Raw genomic sequence first — 19,345 nt, 5'->3', positions numbered from 1 at the left:
ACTCAAACCATACTTGAATCATAGTAGTTGGAATTGGAAGCAGGATGGTTTATCTTTGTAAATTGAACTCAGATTGTCACAGGTGCTTACATTCTTTTTTTTTTCTCATCTTTTCAAGATCTTGCTAGATTACACAGGAAGGTAAGCACTGTATCCCCAGGCCTAGAACTTTGAACGGGTCAGAGTCACCATTTGGCAACTATATGGGGCTTTGTTTTTTTTATTTGTTTCGCGCGCGCACGTGTGTGTGTGTGTGTGTGTGTGTGTGTGTGTGTGTGTGTTCATTTATGCATGTGTGTGTGGTACTGGGGGTTGAACAGCCCTGGGGTACTCAGGGATGTTCTATACCCTCAGCTCTATGAATTAATTTATTTATTCATTTTGAAATGGGATCATACTAAGTTACTGATACTCTTGCTAAGTACAAGACTGGTCTCACACCTGCAATCCTCCTGCCTCTGGCTCCCATGTACCAGGATTACAGGCGTACACCACCATACCTGGCAGCTATTTGTTGAATGAATGCGATCCATAAATGTTCTGCCCTTAAAATACTCCAACACTTAAAATTCTATGCCAATTCTGGATTGATAGAATGCCTGTCCTGCCCCTATGTGGATTTAATTGTTGAAGAAGAGCTCTTGTCTACATCTTGACCTGCAAATGAAATGTTATGCCACATCCTGAGGATTGTTAGACCTTCCCTGGCTCGAGTTCCTGGCCACTTTACAAGGAATTTTCTTTTCCAGACTTTATCATTTCTCTATTCTGGGCCCATGTTATTAAGGTCCTGAGCTACCAATAGGCTGTGTACTAAGTCTACTGCCATTGTAGGGCATTGTACCTACCATGATTGAAAAACCCAGTATGCATCCAACCCACTTGGGTCCTCTCTAGAGATGTGCTTTGTTCTTGTATTCGATTTTGATACATAACGAATCACCCCAATACTTAGTGGGCTTGAAAAATAGTCTTTTATTTTTTTAATGCTATTTCTAAAAAGTCATTGAATTTGCTAGGAATATCTACTAATCTGAGATAGGCTCAATGAATCTCACCTGAGCTAAGTGACCTACTTGTAATCTACTATGGGCTACTGACCACCCTTCTACTATTGGCAGTAATGCTCAGAATACATTGCCTACCTAATACATAATGCTCATAATACATTTGCATTATGCCTGAACCAGTTATTATCTGGAGGGATAATCTGCTTCCCTGATAAAGCAACCACACACTTATTCCCTAGGCCAGTACAAAGGATGGAAACTGATTAGGTATAAAAATACTTGCTGATGAGCTTTCTGTATAGAAGAGGGAGTGCTTTGAGACAGTACTCGTATTCATCAAGCCAGACTTCCTAGAGGGGATGGGCTGTCTGTGGGCTTTGGATGGGGACAGTGGGGCTGGACTTAGCCAATGAGAAAGGGCTTGGCTGTTGAATGGCTGAGCAAGAAAGGGTCGGTGGGAAGGGCGAGCAGAATAAAGGGCCATGGGAAGTCGGCCAGGTCAGAGAGGAGAGTCGCATTGGGAGGTCGACAAGCAGACTGTCTGGGGCCAGCTGTGGACAGTCATAAAATTAGACTGTCCCAGCTGGAAAAGATTTCAGAACTTATTAGCCTCCTCCTCATTTTGTAATGGGGGAAACTGAGGTCTCAGTCATGGGCTTGCTCACAGCCCCCCAAAAGCCAGGAGCAGAGCCCAGCCTGAGCCCTTATCATTTTTACTTCAATCAGATGCTCTATTCTGGCCTAGAGGGGGGAGTTTCTCTCAAGTGTGCTGGGAGCTGGAGACCTGGGAAACTGCAGTGCTGTCTCCACCCATGAAGCCCGAGGTCCAGCCTCTTCATTCCTCTGGGAGGCTGTTACCCTGACCTTGGCTTTGTCCCCAGCCGAGAAAGAGCGAGTCAGTGGAAAGTTCTCCTGAGCAGCATGTGCCAGGGCTGCCAAGGGCCTCGTTTACCTCTAGCCTCCCTTGTCCCGACAGAAACCAGACCCAAGCTAGGGAAGAATGCCTTTCAAGGAGGAAGACTAGATGGCTGGAGGAAACCAGGGGGCTGGGAGGACAGTCCTATCTGTCCCTGCAAAAGCTGTGGGTCAGGTGTGGATGGGTTTCTACCTCTCCTCCCCTTCCCTGACTCTTGTTTCCTATACCAAGGGATTGAAATAGGAAAAAGTCAGCTCTAAATTCCAGCTGGAATGTTTGAAATATTGATACTTGCCAGGAAATTAGTTCTTTAATCTAATTTTACATATAAAAATCACCCCTGAGGTGGATGATTCAGAGCAGGGCAGGATCCAAGGCCTTGTAGCCAGGGAGAGGGCTTCTAATTCGGGGCTCAGGAAGTGGGGGCCAGAGGGCTCTGTGAGTCCTGAAAAGTGCAGCACAGAGGGCCAGAGGGTGGCAGCCCATGTCCTCTACAGCAGCACTGAGTGGGGTCTCAACCTCAGCCTGACCTGAGTTTGTAACCAGGTGTATAGCCCCCAGACACTGTTCCAGCTTGGGTCATGGCATGCAAGTCCCAGGCCAGAGGCCATGACCATTGTAGGCTCCAGATGAAACCATGATTTGCCTTAATGGCCCAGCAAAGATTCGGTTTTATGGCTGTGGGAAGAGTTGCCCCAGTAGACAGCCTTGGTATCCCAGTTCTCTGCCCCTGAACAGCCTGGGTGCCTCAGAGTGAGACCCAAGGGGGACTGAGCAGGAGGCCTTGAGGGGCACCACTGTGTCTGGGCTCCCCACCTTGAGGGCAGATCACAGCAAACAACCAATGCCCCCCCCAGCTTCCTCCAGCTCAGGGGACAGTACTCTTCACAGCAAAGCCTCGAGGGGGTGGCCACGGTAAAGCCAGGCCATCTGGTTGTCATCTGCTCCTGATTTTTGCCTCTGGGCTGTGTTCTACTCATGACAGGAGGAAACTCAACTGAGATGTGTGGAAAAGGGCTACTGGGTAAACTCAGGCTCTGGTCATCTTGTCATCCCGTTCATGCCAAGCCTGGGCACCACGGTGCTGTGCTTGGAAGAAGAGCAGGGACAGAATGGCCTCGTGCTGGGGTGCTGGGGCTGGGACTCACGCCAGCATGTCCTTGTGTGAGGGTTATACATTTGCCCAAACCCAGCAGCTTTTCTGAGCATGGAGGGCTCAGGGTACACTGCAGGATCTCAGTCTTCCCACAGTCCAGCACAGGGCACAGACCAGGCTGTTTATTGAGCAAAGGAGTACCTCAACCCTAAAATTCTCCAGATGTCAGGCCCCCTGAATCAGTGTCCTCTGAGAGCCTTAAGGAAGGGACAGGCAGGAGGTGGCTGGCAGAGGAAGAGAGAGGAATAAAGCACTGGGGCACAGGAAGGCATTGGCACAGCCTGGGGCAGTGTGAGGGCATCATGGAGAGGGACAAAAGAAGGGACTCCAATGGCCAAGAGGAGGGCTGGAAGGTAGCCAGTGTCTACTTTGCCTTGATTCACATAGTTCCAGTGCCCAGGGGTGAGTAGCATCCCCAAGTCCCCAAGAGTCAGGGCCATGGGCTGCCAGAGTCTGTCACCTGGGAGGAGGGCAGGCAAATAAAGTGGGTATGCGCCCATCCGCAGCACAAGCCGACTGGTGCTCAGCTGTCTGTCCCCATGCGTACGACTTAGGCATGTGCCTACCAGGTAGACCCCCCCGTGTATGTGTATATACATGCATGTGATTGATATGTGCATATGCACATAGACACACATACACATTTCCCAGAACAGACGTGTACTGATGGATGGGTGTGCAGGTCCAAGGTATCGGATTCAGATAGACTCAGGTCCCAACCCCTTTCCCCACTAGTTAGCTCTGTGAGTTTAGGCAGATTACTTAGCCTTTATTTATTTGTGTGTGTGTGTGTGTGTGTGTGTGTGTGTGTGTGTGTGTGTGACTGAGGGTGGAACCCAGGGCCTTTTCTACCTCCAGGCTACACTCCCAGACCTATTTTATACTTTATTTGGAAACAGTGTCTCACTAAGTTGCTAAGAGCCTCACTAAGTAGCTGAGGCTGTCCTTCAACTGTGATCCTCCTGTCTCAGGCTCCCAAACACAGGGATTATAAGCGTGCGCCCCCACGCCCGGCTGTTACTTAGCCTTTATAAGCTTCATTTTTCTTACCCGTGCAAGCAGTGCCGACACCAGCCTGATAGAGATGCCCTAGGTTGGAATGAGTTGATCGCATAAGGAAGGTGTCACAGAGCTTGGCGCCTCTGCCGTGGGCTTGCATCACACCTGGCCCCTGCAAGAGGGATGCATTCAGGGGAATGAGTGGGACCGAGAGTCACAGCACTGTCCCATGTAAACCACTGAGCCTCCTTTACTGTCCTTTAGAATGGGCATAGTCAGTGTGTGTACCTCTCTGTCATGTTGTATGAAACAAGAAAGACAAAGAGTATGGAAGTCGTGTGTGGTGGTGCACACCTGTAATCTCAGTACATGGGAGGCTAAGACAGGAGAATAGCAGATTCGAGGTCAGCCTCTGCAATTTAGTGAGACTCAACAAGTTAGCAAGACTTTCTCCAAAATTTAAAACTTAAAAAAAAAATGCTGATTCTAGCTCAGTGATATAATGCCCCTGGGTAGAATTCCTAGTGCAAAAGAAGGAAGGGAGGAAGCAAGGGAGGGAGGGCAGAGTGGACGTCACGAGAGCTTGCGGGTGTGCATCCAGTTGGCCCTCAGACTTGCTCCCACCCTTCTCAAGAAGACCTTCTTGGCTCATCAGAGCTCAGGAAACGCCAGCAGAGGGCAGCCTTGCAGGGCCTGAGGGACCCTCTGTGGTAAATCTACTGTGACATCATGCCACTATATGGCTTGGCCCCTTCCCTGGAGCAGAGGGGCCTTCGCTGGCCTGTGCCCTGAGGGGCTGAACAGTCCTGTGGGCATAAAGAACCAGAGCCCTCCCCTCCTGAAGGAAGAAGAGAAAGGGCCACCTATAATGGGAATACTTGTTAGGTGTTTGTTTCTTTGTTCGTTTCTGCTTGTGATACTGGGGATAGGACCCAGAGGCACTTTCACCTCCAGCCTACTCCCCAGATTTTCTTGTTTGTTTGTTTTGAAGCAAGTTCTCACCAGGTTGCTGAGAATCTCACAAAGTTGCCCTGGCTAGTCTTCAACCTGCAGACCTCCTGCCTCAGCCTCCCAAGTCCTAGGATTACAGGTGTGCGCCACCATACCTGGCTTTGTTGGGTTTGGGAACAAAAAGTTCTGGTCTCACCGGACGTGGTGGCGCACACTTGTAATCCCAGCATTTGGGAGGCTGAGATAGGAGGAGCACGGCTTGAGGACAGCCTCAGCTACTACTTTGTGAGGCTCTTTGCAACTCAGTGAGATCCTGTTTGAAAATAAAGAATAAAAAAATAGGGCTGGAGGTGTAGCTCAGAGGTAGAATGCCCCTGGGTTCCATACCCAGTACCACACACAAACCAAAAAAAGTTCTGGTCTCAGAGCATGGGCTGAATGTCAGAGGTTGGGGGTGTTCATTTCAGGAAGAGGGAGGGGAACCACAGTTGAAGAAGTAATTACCGCTATTTTCAGGGAGCAGGTGTCAGTGCAGGTCACCTGGGAGGCTGACCAGGGCCTGCGTGTCTTGACCAAACAGCGTCATCACAGGCCCCAGCAGGGCTAGCCTTTCTTCTCCTTCTATTGGTTGGTTGAGTGATGGATAGATGTTTACATGAAAGTATTCCCACTTCTAGAATGCCTGTGTTAACTGCTGCCCAGAAATTTTTTCTTCTTCTTTTTAAACAAAAGCTGGGAAAATAAAGCATGACCTTGGGGTGAGGGAGCCCTGCCCTAAACCCAAGTCAGGGGTGAATGTCATGTGGAAGCCTGTGACCTCTGCCTCTCCTGGCGGCCAGCCAGCCCGAGACCAACTTCACGCTTGCCTTGCGTACAGCCTGGGCTGAGCAGGCCCCCAGCTCAGGAACCTCTTGATCTTTACTGGTTCCTTGAATTCCTCAGGAACCGGGTTGGCGAATGCAGTTGCCAGGTGTCACTGATGCTACAGAACGGCCCTGCCAGGGCCCCCTCACGGTAAGTGCACGCCCCAGCACCACACCTTCCTCCACCCCTGCAGCCTCAGCCCAGCAGCCCCTCGCTGTTTGTATCCTCCAGCCGAGGCTGCCAGAGCCAAAAGGGAGAGATTGGGAGGGAATGAGAGAGGGAGGGCAGAGGAAAGGAGGGGGTGATTTTTTTTTTTTTGCACACACCCTTATAAGGCTACTGAAGTCATTACCGATGTAATAAACCAACTCAGCAGGCCGAGTGCCTCTCACCAATGTTCCCTTCTATAAACACAGCCTGGCCGGCCCCCCTCCTCTCTACCCTCCGCCCTCGGGGACTCGCTCTCCCCTGACGTCTCTGGCTTACCCAGCCCCTTCTCCTCCTGCTACTTTCCTTTTTCCCTTCACTGGTTGCAGGGGGTGGGAGCCTGGCCGCTGTGAGGACCTCTGTGGTGGAGGAGCTGGTGCCGACGGCGGTAGTGACCGTGATGGGACCCTGAGGCCTGGCTGGCCAGTGAGAGGGCAGGTCTGGACGGAGGAGGAAGACGGTGAGGACGTGCGCGGGGTGCTGAAAAGGCGCGTGGAGACCAGGCTGCACACGGAGGAGGCGATCCGCCAGCAGGAGGTGGAGCAGCTGGACTTCCGTGACCTCCTGGGCAAGCGGGTGAGCACCAAGACCTTGTCGGAAGAAGATCTGAAGGGGATCCCGGCGGAGCAGATGGATTTCCGCGCCAACCTACAGCGGCAGGTGAAGCCCAAGACCTTGTCTGAGGAAGAGAGGAAGGTGCATGGCCCCCAGCAGGTTGACTTCCGCTCTGTCCTGGCCAAGAAAGGGACTCCTAAGACCCCCGTGCCTGACAAGGCACCACCTCCAAAGCCGGCTGCACCAGATTTTCGCTCAGTGCTGGGCAGCAAGAAGAAGTTACCAGCAGAGAACGGTGGCAGTGGCGCTGAGGCCTTGAATGCCAAGGCAGGAGAAAGTCCCCAGCCGGTGACCAATGCGCAGCCTGCAGGGTCCCTGAAACCTGTGGGCAACATCAAGCCAGCCGAGTCCCCGAAACCCATGAGCAATGCACAGCCTGCAGGGTCCCTGAAACCTGTGGGCAACATCAAGCCAGCCGAGACCCCGAAACCCATGAGCAATGCACAGCCTGCAGGGTCCCTGAAACCTGTGGGCAACATCAAGCCAGCCGAGACCCCGAAACCTATGACCAATGCACAGCCCACAGGGTCCCTGAAACCCCTGAGCAATGTCAAGCCTGCTGAGACCGCAAAACCCGTAACTAATGCCAAGCCTGCCGAGACCCCGAAACCCACTGCCAACATTAAGCCTGCTGAGACCCCAAAGCCAGCCGAGAAAGAAGAAGTAAAGAAGGAGGTTAAGAATGATGTGAACTGCAAGAGAGGACTTGCAGGGGCCACAGACAATGAGAAGAGACCAGAGAGCAAAGGGACAGCCCCAACCTTCAAGGAGAAGCTACAAGATGTCCATGTGGCAGAGGGTGAAAAGCTGCTACTCCAGTGCCAGGTGTCCTCCGACCCTCCAGCCACCATCACCTGGACACTAAATGGAAAGACGCTCAAGACCACCAAGTTCATCATCCTCTCCCAAGAAGGTAAATGAAGGCAGGGTGGGGACAGTGGGGACCCTGGACCAGGGCACTGTCAGCCACTCACAACCCATAGCCCGAGTTAGAACGCCCAGCCCTGTCCCCGTCACTCACAGGACAGGGTTCCTGTTCAGGAACCTCAGGCGCGTGCCCCTTGCTGGGATTCTCACCCTAGTGGCACAAGCCTGTGTCTTTGTGTCTATCTGGGGGGGTTCTCTTGTGGCATCCCCACCCATGGCTTCCAGAGTCAAATTGAACCTGAGATGATGTCTGACAAGCCCAGCACGGAGAGTGCTCTGTTTTCAGGCTGGGAAACGGGAGGACAGAGGTTGGAGCCATCCAGAGACTCTGAGCCAGTGCTGCAGAAGCAGCTGCAGGTTGGGTCAGGGAAAAAGGGATGCTGCAAGATGGCATGGGACTTTGAGTTGGGGTCAGCAACAACTTAAAGTCTTGGGAACACTGTGGGTTTGAAGGGACCAGTGGGGGAAGGCAAGAATCCGAGACGGCTCCACAGCACACATGCGGTGGACAGAGACACTCGCTTCCTAATTTGGATGAGACTTTTGTTTGCTGGTATTTCACATTCTTCGGTGGTGGGGGGGAAGGGCAAATCCTGCCATCTGTGGCTGTGGGGGTCTGGGGTTCTCAGATGGGCCAGTTTATACCTGGAGTAGAGGAGTGGGTGAAAGGATTTCTTGTCTCTCCAACCCCTCGACTTGGTTAGAAGTGTTTTTATAAATCTCAAGTCCAGGCAGGATCTGAGTCTGACAGACATCCCAAATCCTACTTTGGTGGCCCGCAGAGGACAGGGTCCTGCCTGAGGAGGAGGATGACACTGGGCGTCTAGCCAGGCTAGGGCACAAGCGAGCTCCCGGGAGGTGGCATTACTCCTAGGGGACTCACAGCAGCCATTGCAGAGGCCAAGGGGACAGATCCTGGTGAATGCGAAGACCATCCTCTGGTCCCACCCCCTCCCCACCCCCCTTGCCCCTCAGCCCACTCTCTCACATAACTGGAGGACGTTCTGGAAGTAGCAGGATCCCTGTCAGCTCACCGTGCAGTCCGGGCAGCAAAGCCAAAGCAGCCAAGCGCGCCGAATCAAATTGCTGAAAGTGAAAGGGAAATTGGAAATTTCTCTCAGCAGAGAGAAAGTTGTTATTTTCTGCATGAATGTCACCAGATCAGCAGGGCCCTCAAGAAGGCATCCCCACACCCCCTGCCTCTGTGGTGCTGGCAAAGGAGGTCACAAGGGACCACCAGCATAGGGTGAACACAAGTCCAGAGGAGTAGGATGTCACAGCACTCCCTGTTGCCCCTGGGGGGCCCTGCTGATCATAAAGCTCTTGATCAAGCTGATTAAAAACCTCAACCAGGAGTATTTCCTAGATTAACTTGTGATCATCAGCAGTTTGACTTTTTGGGAAAGATGGAAGGTTGGGTACCCACCATCCTTGGGACATGTGCAGTGACATTCAAGGTCCATGACTGCGCCAACCTTAGGGAGACTGAGGTCAGACAGTGGAGTGGGGTTGGGGGAGACAAAGCCCAAAGCCATGTAGCTCTGAGACCTGCATGAGCTTTAAACCCAGAGCCACTGATGGCCACTTATAAATAATCCACTCAACTAGGCAGGCCCTGCCTTATTGCCTTATCTCAGAAACACTCCTGAGCCATTAGCCACCACTTCCCATGCCCCATTGCCTCCTGGAGTAGGTGTTTTGTTGTTGTTGTTGTTGTTGTTGATGGTAGTGTTGGTGGTGGTGGTGGTGGTGGTGTGTGTGTGTGAGAGAGACAGACAGACGATTGAACCCAAGGGGATTCTACCTCTGAACTATTCCCACAGCCCTATTTTGTTTTGAAATAGGGTCTCACTGAGTTGTAGAGGGCCTCATGAGGTTGCTGGGGCTGGTCTTGAACCTGCAATCCTATCTCAGCCTCCTAAGTACTAAAATCACAGGCATGTGCCACCACCTGAAGTAGGTTTTATCTGCTAAAGGAAAGAGACCCAGCTACCTCAGAATCAAAGGCAATACTTGGGTCCATAGCAGCAGAAGAAATTATTTAAAGAAGATAAAAACAAGTAGAGAGCTTAAGAGGGTATGGGAGGGATTTCAGAGATAGCCCCAAACTGAACTTTAACCAATATTCTAATCATTTTTATATTTTATTTAAAATGAAAATAGATTGCATCTGCTGGACAACATATGACAAGCACTGTCCTGGGCATCTTATACTTAACATTCACTTAATCTTCACCATATAATTACAGCTCTAACAGAAGTTGAGTACCTTGCCTGAGGTTGCTCAGCTCATAAGTGACAGAGCTGGGATTTGAACTCAGGTAGTTGAGATTAAAATGCTGAAAGAGAACTAGGGGTATATCTCAATGGTAGAGTGCCTGCCCTAGCATGCTTGAGGCCCTGATTTCCATCCCCAGCACTGCAAGAGAAAAAAATGTTGAAAGACAGGTGGTGCCTCTTGGTCTTGCCAAGTTTCTGGCATTTTCCCTGTAGGGAAAGAAGTAGATCTTGAAATAGATCTTTCGTAAAAGGCAGGCATGGTGGCACACACCTGTAATCCTAGTACTTGGGAAGAGGATTGCAGGTTCGAGGACAGCCTCATCAACTTAGTAAGTTCCTCAGCAATTTATCATGACCCTGTTTCAAGATAAAAATAAAAAGGACTGGAGGTGTGGCTCAGAGGTAGAATGCCCATGGGTTCAATCCAAGAAAGAAAGAAAGGAAGGCCTTTCTTGCCACAGCAGAGGGGAGTGTTGTCAGCCTGCTTCTATCCCTCCACTCACCAAGTCTTTAAGAGGCTCTGTTGTGGTAGGGAGAAAGTGTATCTCAAGGCCTTATCAGTTGCCACTGCAGCAGGGCATTCTGCAAGGTGGAGAGAATCTGCTCCCAATCGTTCTGGAAAGAGAGAACATGGGCTCACAGTGATAAAACTCTTGGAGCCAAGTGGCCCTGAGTGTGTCCAGGAAGCAAGAGCTGAGTGCCAGGGCCATAGGGAAAGGCCAGCGGGAGAGCCCGGGACCTCCATCTGAGCCCTGAAGGCAGCCAGACTCAGGCGGCAGGGAAGCAAACAGGAGGTAAGCTTTCTAGGCAGGCTTCCTGGCAGCAAAGGCAGGCTGCTCCTAACCTGTGTGGGTTGGAGAAGATGTCTTGGCCCTGATTTCATTTTCTATCACACCAAAGAACTCAAGACTAAGAGTAATTGGGTGTCATGAAGTTTTAGAGTGAGGAGCACTATGTTCAAAGCTGGGTGTTAGTGGTTTCTACCGATTCTGTGTCCAAAAGACAAGGATACAGTTTGCTGAAAAGGTCAGGGAGAAAGGTGATAAAGCCTGGACCAGGGCAGTAGCCATGCCTGCAGAGAGGAAGCAACCAGTGCAAGAAGCAAGGATGGAAGAGAACCTGCTGCCTGCCTTAAAGGGCAGGCTGGGGCGGGGCCAGGTAAAGAAGAGGAAGACCTGAGACCTCTGAGTGTGGTTATCTGTCCCACAGGGATGGTGTTAGTGGAAAGAAGGAAGCAGGTGATTTGAGGCAGATGTAGGGAAGGAAGAAGAGATTGACGGTGCCCATCCCCCCAGCCTTCCCACCTTCTCAGCACCTCCCTGGCCCCATCCCCTGACTAAGAATCCTTCTGACCCCACCGCACTGGCCCCTGTCCTGTCATCTCTTCTATGTCAAGATCCACCTCCTCCAGGCTGCCTTCCCAGCCCTCTGTGACCATCTCAGCCAAGAAAGACCTGTGCCTCCTCCCTCTCCATCGGCACATAAATCTAGTGGACCTGCTGCTCATGGACCCTGTCCGTAGCTTTCAGAGGCTTCTCTGATGTCTGTATTTTGGATCTGCCTCCTAGCCAATAGACTCCCCCCAAAAAAACAGAATTACACCCACCCCATTTAGTACCAAGGAGATCCCAATAAATGCTGTGTCAGCCATTGGCTGGAGCTGACCATTAGTTAATTCTTAGAGGAACAGACACATGGAAATGTCCTTTCTCTTCTTGCCCCCACCCCAGCTACAGGCAGGGTGTGTTTGGGTGCTACCAGCGGGGCCTTCCTTGTAGAGATTGGCATCTGGGCCTCCTTCTCTAGATCTTCCTGGCCACTGGGTGAGAAGCAATGGCCTGTGAGCCCAGGGAAGGGCTGCGGTGACCTGAGAAGTGCTCTTATCTTCATGCTTTGCTTCCTGCCTTAAGGCCGGGCTTCCCCCAGCAACACATGTCTCCCTGTCTAATATCTGGGCTTCATTTATGCTGCTGATGTCAGGAGCTTATTTATTTATTTTTAACTGCCTTCAGGGTAGAATTTCATTGGCAGGTTTTTTCAATACTAATTCCACCCCACCACAGAGTTCTGTAGCACCTGCTATGTGCGAGGCATTGCTCCAGTCCCTTTTATGGTATACAGAATCCATTCTAAGGACTCTATTAGGAATTCTTTCTCCTTCTACAAATGAGTTTATCTTCTTCAACAGTAGATTTCACTTGATTACATTCTTATTACTTTTTCTTGCATAGATCCTGCCAGATCATCTGCTGCAGAAATACAGCTTTGGCAATCTCAGAATGGCAAATATAAATAAATATTTTTGCCATATATATGTACATATATACATATACATATACACATACACATACACACACACACACACACACACACACACACACACACACATATATATATATATATATATATGGTGTGAGGATGGAATACAGGGGCATTCCACCTCCAAGCTACACCCCCTGCCCTATTTTTTATTCTTTATTTTGAAACGGTCTCACTGAGTTGCAGAGGGCCTCACTAAGTAGCTGAGGCTGTCCGCAAACTGCCATCCTCCTGTCTCAACCCCCAAATCCTGGGATTACAAGCATGTGCCACCATGCCTGGCTGTACTTTTTTTTTTTTTTTTTTGGTGGTACTGGGGTTCCTGGAAGCCCTTCTACCTCTGGGATACATTCCCACGGGCTACACTCCCAGACCTATTTTTTAAGTTTTTTATGTGGAAACAGGGTCTCTTAAGCCAGCGCGGCTGGCTCCGAACCATTGCGATCCTCCTGTCTCCGCCTCCCAAGTGCGGGGATTACAAGCATGCACCACCATGCCCGGCTCATATATATATATTTTTTAAAACTATGATTGCACTCTGGGCTCAGGAGAAGCATACATAGTCCACTGCCCTCTAAGCTAGCATGAGAGACCGACATGTTTTGCAGTTGCCTTGCTTTGATAACCATGAGTTCAGGGTGACTCCAGAGCATAGAAGAGGTGCCACTGGTGGCTTAGGGATGACATGGAGGACACGTGCCTGAGGAGAGGTAACCTGGAGGTGAGGCACACCATTGGTCTGGGCTTGCAGGTGGCCTGTCCAGGGAAGCCCTGCTGACCCCGGCAGCCTCCTAGCAGAGCTTCCAGGGATGCAGACAGCTCCCTGCTCCGTCCCCATCCCCTTCTCCCCCTCCCTGCACACACTCTGGAGGGTGTTGATTCTGAGAGGAACCATCACATGCAAATGTTCTTCCTCTTCCCCAAGCTGCAGTGGTATCTTCAAACCCAGAGTCCTCACTCGCTGGCCAGGAGCAGCTGTCCCAGGAAGGGCTCTTGCTGAGCCACTCAGTGGATGTCTGCTCCTGACCTCTCCCATCCCCCTGCCCCTTCTCAAAATTCCCCACCAGGCTGAGGCTTTTCCAAAAAAAAAAAAAAAATCGCTGGGAAACAGTTTTCTTCTGGAGGTCAGAAATGAACTGTCCCACAGGAAATACCAGATTCTTCATGTGGGGTAGCCAGCCTCCCGGCCTGCCTTCCCCCAACCCACGCACATGGCTCGCTCTGGGGCTTGAAGAGCTGGGCAGAGGGGAGGGCCACGTCTAAATGTACCACCACTCTCCCAGCCCATGGGCTCACTACTGTCTTCAGCTTGTGTCGCTTTGCTTTAAGGCTAAAGGCAGCTGGAGACCCAAACTGAAAGAAAATCAAGGCTTTGAACAGGAAGTTCCTTGGGGGTGAGCTATCTGCTCTCAGAGCCTTACCTCCACCCAAATGGAGGGAAAATTGCAATGTGGAACCCATTCCTTCCAGCCTCAACCTAGGGACCAGAGGTCGTACTAGTCTACCTGCCCTACCAGATGAATGGACACATTTCTCTCTAGAAAGTAGTTGTCCTCATTCCCCTATTCCTGTACCTCATGGTTCTCATGCTTATACCACACTTCCTAGAGATCCAATCTCAATCCTTTCTGCTGCAGTGTCTGCAAATTGTCTCCTCAAACCCTGTGGGAATAGACCAGAGCCCATGCCCTCTGTGGTGGGAGGACAGAGTGAGGCCTTTCCAAGGGGGTGCGTCTATAGAAAGGTGTAGGAGACTGGGAGGCTGCTCGGCCTTCCCACCACGGGAAAATATCAGGCCTTTCCCTTCTCCAGCCTGGTGAGGTTTTCTGGGCTGAACTCATGCCACCCCTTCTCTTTCTGGGTCTTTGCAGTTGTGGGTCAGGTTGAATGAATAAGCTAATAGTCTCAATAATAATTACATGGGAATTAAAGGGATTGGGGTTCCTTGGGGTAAGTCTGTATTTGCATCTAAGGGAGGAAGAGGGAATGATAGTGGGTAGGTGTGCTTTTTTGAGATCAGAAGGCCCCTTTGGGAGTAGTGCCTATTGGCCTCCCTGCTGGTCTTACTTCCCCCACCCCAACCCCCAGGCACACATGCACATTTACCCAGGACACACAGCTTTGCACTCCTGGTACCAGTGACTCATGGAAAGTGGGTGGATAGCTCTAGGTGGAGGATGCAGCTGGCTGTGGCTCTGTCTTCCTCCTGGTGGGATGACTGTTTCCTAAACATTATGGCAGCAGCCTCAGGTAGGACTCCACACTGTGGCTTGTCTGTGTGCCTGAAGGCAGGAAGCAGGGGACTGCTGTGCCCCTGTCTGGCCCAGCAGGCATGGTCCTCAGCTGGCCTCTCCCACATCCAGGGGAAGCCCCCAGGAGGGTTGTCCAGTAGAGAAGTAGCCAGCTCTGGGATGAGAGAGCTGGGTGGACAAGGACCAGAGCCACTTCCTGTATGTGCCCTGCCTGGCCAGGAGAGGTGTGTCAGGGGCCAGGTGAGGGCTATAGAGAAAAGAAGCCATCCTCACCCCTCTGAGGCAACCGGAAGACTGAGCCCCAAAGGGAGGCAGCCCCCGTCCCTGCTGTACCTAGTGCCCTTCATAGGCCATGTTCTTTTTATACCCCATTCCTAAAAAGCCAGTGCCACCACCCCAGGCCAATTACCTCTTCTTCCCAATAGATCTCCCCACAGGCCAGTGTCCCTGCAGGACAAGGGTTCCAGGCCGCCCCATCCACCTCTTTGTTCAAATTCCCTTTTGCAAGAGGCATTCCCAGAATCACTGCAATAGGATTGACAGAGCCCCCTTCCAAAAGCTGTCCCAGGGTAGAGGTCTGCAACCTGGGCCTGCACCCTTATCCCTCTTGGCCAGGTGCATTGTGGAAGGCCATGTTCATCTTTTCCCTCTCGCACTGTCCATTGGTGCTCCCCAGAGGCAGAGGCTAGTTCCCTCCTCTGCAGTTTTGCACTATGCCCCCCTAGAAGGACTCCCTGGAGTGGGGGAGGGGTACCTGGAGGAACACATTTAGGTGTAGGTTATCAGTGAGCATGCCCTGGCTTCCAAGAGGAAAGGGAGTTGATTCCCACAGGGTCCCTGTCCCTGGGCTCCGGGAGGCGGCAGGTACTGGGACGCTGCTTAGTATACTCAACAGCTCTTCCTGTTTCCCCCAGGTTCACTCTGCTCAGTCTCCATTGAGAAGGCCCTGCCTGAGGACAGGGGCCTGTACAAGTGTGTAGCTAAGAATGCCGCCGGCCAGGCAGAGTGCTCCTGCCAAGTCACTGTGGACGGTAAGTCATGCCCACCCATTGCCATCCCACGTCCAGGGTCCCATCTCTCAGCTATTTCTGCACCTGAACACAACTGTCTCCAACTGTGCCCATCCCTACCTGGGTGCTCATTTGGTGGGCATCAAGCCATCTTTGGCAAAAACAAGGCCAGAAGGTGAATGGAACCCCTACTTGACCACCCACCCATGTGATCTCTTCCTGTACCCGCTGCCAGGAGGAAGGCTGTCCAGCTGCTCGCCCCTCCCAGTTCTGACCCCTCACCCAGAACCTTCTGGGCAGGGAAGCCGGGCACAGGGCAGCAGGCAGGGAAAGGAAACGCCCACAGGAAAATGACTACAAGTATTTTACAAGCCCCATCAAGGGAGTGTGAGTGCAGGCAGCGCAGATCCAAGCTGGGACCCTGCGGAGGGAGCAGCATGGGGGGAGCCGGCCCACAGGAGGTGAGTCGGGAGTCTTTGGGAAGACAGAACAGGACTGCCTCTGCCAAAAGAAAACAGTAGCAGTAACACAGCAGAGAGAGGGGAGGAGACGTGGGAGAGACAGTAGCCCTGCCAGTGTGAGTGGAGGTTCCATCTTAAGAAGGGAAAGGCCCCACTGTGAGGCTTGGGATTTGTCCCAAAGAAATTCAGGAAGTACACATTTGTGACACTTCTCCTCTCTGGGAGGAATATAGAATCAGAGATTTCAAAGTAATACACCTCCTGATAGCTTAGACTAAAACTCTTGTTAATACTGTTGCTACAGTGCAAGGGGTGGGATCCAGGGCCTCACAGGCAGGCAAATCTCTACCACTGAGCTACACCCCAGGCCCCAACACCTTCATTTTATGGATGAGTAAACTGAGGCTGTTTCTAGAAGAAAGCAGCCTGCACGAGGCTCCCTGGCCCCTGTAGGGTGGAGCCAGAGCAGAACCCCTCAGGACTCCTCATCCCTTCTTTGTACTGTAGCACTTGCATGAAAAAGTCTAAAAAGGTACTTTGGAGAAGACAGTTTCTTGCCCTTGAAATGCTTGGTTAATAACCATCAATGACATGTCAAAAACTAGTGTCCAAATAAGGCATCTTGAAGAGCAGCTTCCTTGTTCTTCTGACTCCTGAATGGGATCACTTGAGTCCTAAAATCCTAACCTGTTTACCGCCATCCCACAAGATATAGACTCTGAGTCCTCGTTCTGGACTTGGCAACCTGATTTCCTGATCCCAAAGCTGAGCTCTGAGTACATAATAAATGGGACAGAGGAGGAAAAGTCTTATAAAGAAAAGTCTTTTCCAATCACGCAGTGGCAATGCAAATTAAATTGATAATAGCGACATTTTTTAAAAAGGTGAACTGAAATAATTTCCTTGGAGTTCTGGAAAGGGGGTCTGAGTCTGAAGAAGCAGATCTGATGGGTCACAGATCACAGTCAGCTCAGAGCAGGACTAAGACAAGTGCTTTGAGGCTGTGGGCAAGGGCCTCAGCTTCTGCTTTCTCCTGTGTCACCTGGCTGTCACCACCCAGGTCAGAGTCCTGTTCCTTTCTCTCCAGGTGCTGCCTTGTGGCCTTCCTATGAACCTGACTCTGGGAAGCCATTACGAACATCCCCCCTCACTTGGGACTCTAGCTGATTCTCACCAATCTATGAGGAAGCCAGCCTGCTAATGAGCGTATCTGCTTTGGGAACTTCTGGCCTCTTTAGCTCCTATTTACAGGGAGGGCCAGTTGCAGACAGGAGAGCAATTCATCTCCTTATCTGTAAAATGTCAGCACCTTTTCCAGATTTGTCTGCAAAATGAAATTTCCTCTCCCTCCCCCAACAGAATACATTTAGGAGTTTATTCTTTTATTTTGTTTTGTTTTTGTTTTGGGGGGTGTTTATTTGAAAGGTTCAAGGCATTCATTCTGCAATTTAAAGGGCTTTGTTCACCCGGAGGTTGCTGGAAGATTCTCTTGCTCTCCCCACTCATCTTGATGACCATTATCACTTATGTCTAGTTCCTTCAGAGGCACAGTTTGGCCCCTGGCCACAAACTGGGAGCTGGATCTTAGAAGAAGAGCTAGAAAAGCATAGGAAAGAGGCCAGCCGAGATAATAGGACTGATTCTCAGTTAATTAAGTTTGATTTAGTTTTGTTCTTCAGAGAGAAAAAAGGGCAACTCTCTCCATCCTCTCCTTTCCCTGGTGTTGTTATACTTGGTGTCCTGCATACACCAGTGTCATGTGTCCTGGGAGGGCTTCTTGCCTCATTTGGCTCCGTCAAGAGCCACCTCGAGGCAGATAATGTGTGTGGGGTCTTCCTGTCTCCTTAAACACTCCCGCCACCTTGCAGCACCTCTTCACCTATTTTGAGCTGAATAAGCTTCCTGCTTTCCTGACTCCCATCCTTCTCTCAGATCTATACTACAGGGCACAATACTCAAAGATCCCAGTGGATCTGAGCATCTTTTGAAATTGTAGGCAATAATTTGGTGTGTATGGGCTAGAGCATTTTTCTGAAGAGAGGAGTTCATATCTTCTAGTCAAATTCTCCAAAGGAGTCATGAATCAAACTACAAGGACTACTTTCCCTAAGGAGTAACCATGCTTGAGTTTTCAAGCCCAGACATGGTATAATCTCTCCCAGTCTCCCTCCCTCTACAGCCACCTGCCTGAGCTCCGGACAGGGACAGCCCTGCATTCCTACCAAGGGACAGAGTCCCTGTTCACTGTGCTAGCTTCAGGCTGGCTGCCCCTGCCAGAGCATGACTCCCATGCCCCTTTTAAGTAACTCACTGTCACTCAACCTGTGAGCCTGTGACCAACACCATTAAGCCATACATCTGTGTTCAATATAATAATATATTGCGAGACCTCAACAAATGAAGCTGGTGGGGTTCACTGGCCGTCCTGTGTTAGCCACACTACTGTTTCTCCTACGTAGTAAAGCTGGGGGAGGCCACCTGTATAATGCAGCCCATCTGGCTACTTTAACCATGCTATTTGGATCCTTTTCCTATGAAAAGGGGTGTTTATTGCACTTTCTGGTGTCATGGCCATACCACCCTTCCTTCCAAACTCAGCAGAAGGCCAATGTCAATTTGTCCCACACAGAAGGGAATTGCAGCCTAGAGTGGGTATGGACTTGCCTGAAATCTCACCCAGGAGGAGAAAAAGCTGGCTTTCATGTGTGCCATGGCCAGATTCTTGTATCTTGCATTTCCAGTTCATGCAACAGTGGGCAGGCAACTTTTCTCAACAAGCAAACAGTCTTAGCGAGGGTCAACAGCCTTCCCAGGTCACTCTAGATCCAGGCTCGAGCCCCACTCCACACAGTAAACAGCACACAGTTGGCCCTGGCAGGACCCAGGTGTGACTTGTCCTGGAACCTGCAACTTCCCACGATCTGGTGTGGGCACTCTGTGCAGTGAGTCACCATGGTAGGGCCTGTTTCAAGAGATCCCAGTCTCCTTTATTGGCAGTCCTTCCAGCTGGGAAGTTCTTCTTCACATGGGACTACATAACTCCTTTCCCATGATCCAGACCTAGAAGAGAGGTGAAGTAGCCCTTCTGAAGCCAGCACCCTAAGATGGAAGTCAAAAGACCCTCAGTGGCTCCTGTAGCCCCTCCATCTCAGACCTCCCTTCCCCAAGCACCCTGGCCAAGGCCCCAACCCTTAACTCCAGTGAGCACATGACTTTGTGATCACAGAGTCCTGCATGTATGTGTAGATGTCCCATGGGCATGGGCACCCATGCCATTGTTCATTCATTTAACCAGTATTTGAGTGCCCTCTCTGCCTGACACTGCTCTAGGGACTGGCATTACCAACAGTAAAAACATAAAAAGTTCCTGCTCTCAGG

At 50.9% G+C, this 19,345-nt stretch overlaps 1 protein-coding gene across 8 annotated transcripts in view; it reads left to right on the top strand.

The window, feature by feature from the left end:
- MYLK (myosin light chain kinase) overlaps positions 1 to 19,345 on the top strand; it is a gene marked incomplete at both ends in the record, with an annotated part of 182,072 nt that overhangs the window by 95,352 nt on the left and 67,375 nt on the right. For 4 of the 8 annotated variants that reach the window (XM_080696794.1, XM_080696798.1, XM_080696793.1 and 1 more), the window contains 3 exons: positions 5,975 to 6,046; positions 6,433 to 7,631; positions 15,411 to 15,527. In XM_080696794.1, coding sequence (XP_080552920.1) covers positions 5,975 to 6,046; positions 6,433 to 7,631; positions 15,411 to 15,527 — 1,388 coding nt within the window. Of the gene's footprint in view, positions 1 to 5,974; positions 6,047 to 6,432; positions 7,632 to 15,410; positions 15,558 to 19,345 lie in introns of all 8 variants that reach the window. The other 4 variants (XM_080696799.1, XM_080696797.1, XM_080696796.1 and 1 more) reach the window with 3 other exon arrangements.

The sequence above is a fragment of the Muscardinus avellanarius genome, assembly GCF_963383645.1.
Source record: "Muscardinus avellanarius genome assembly, chromosome: 5".
Taxonomy (NCBI): domain Eukaryota; kingdom Metazoa; phylum Chordata; class Mammalia; order Rodentia; family Gliridae; genus Muscardinus; species Muscardinus avellanarius.
The sequence above is the reverse complement of the archived record's forward strand: the minus strand, read 5'-3'. Positions and strand labels throughout refer to the sequence as shown.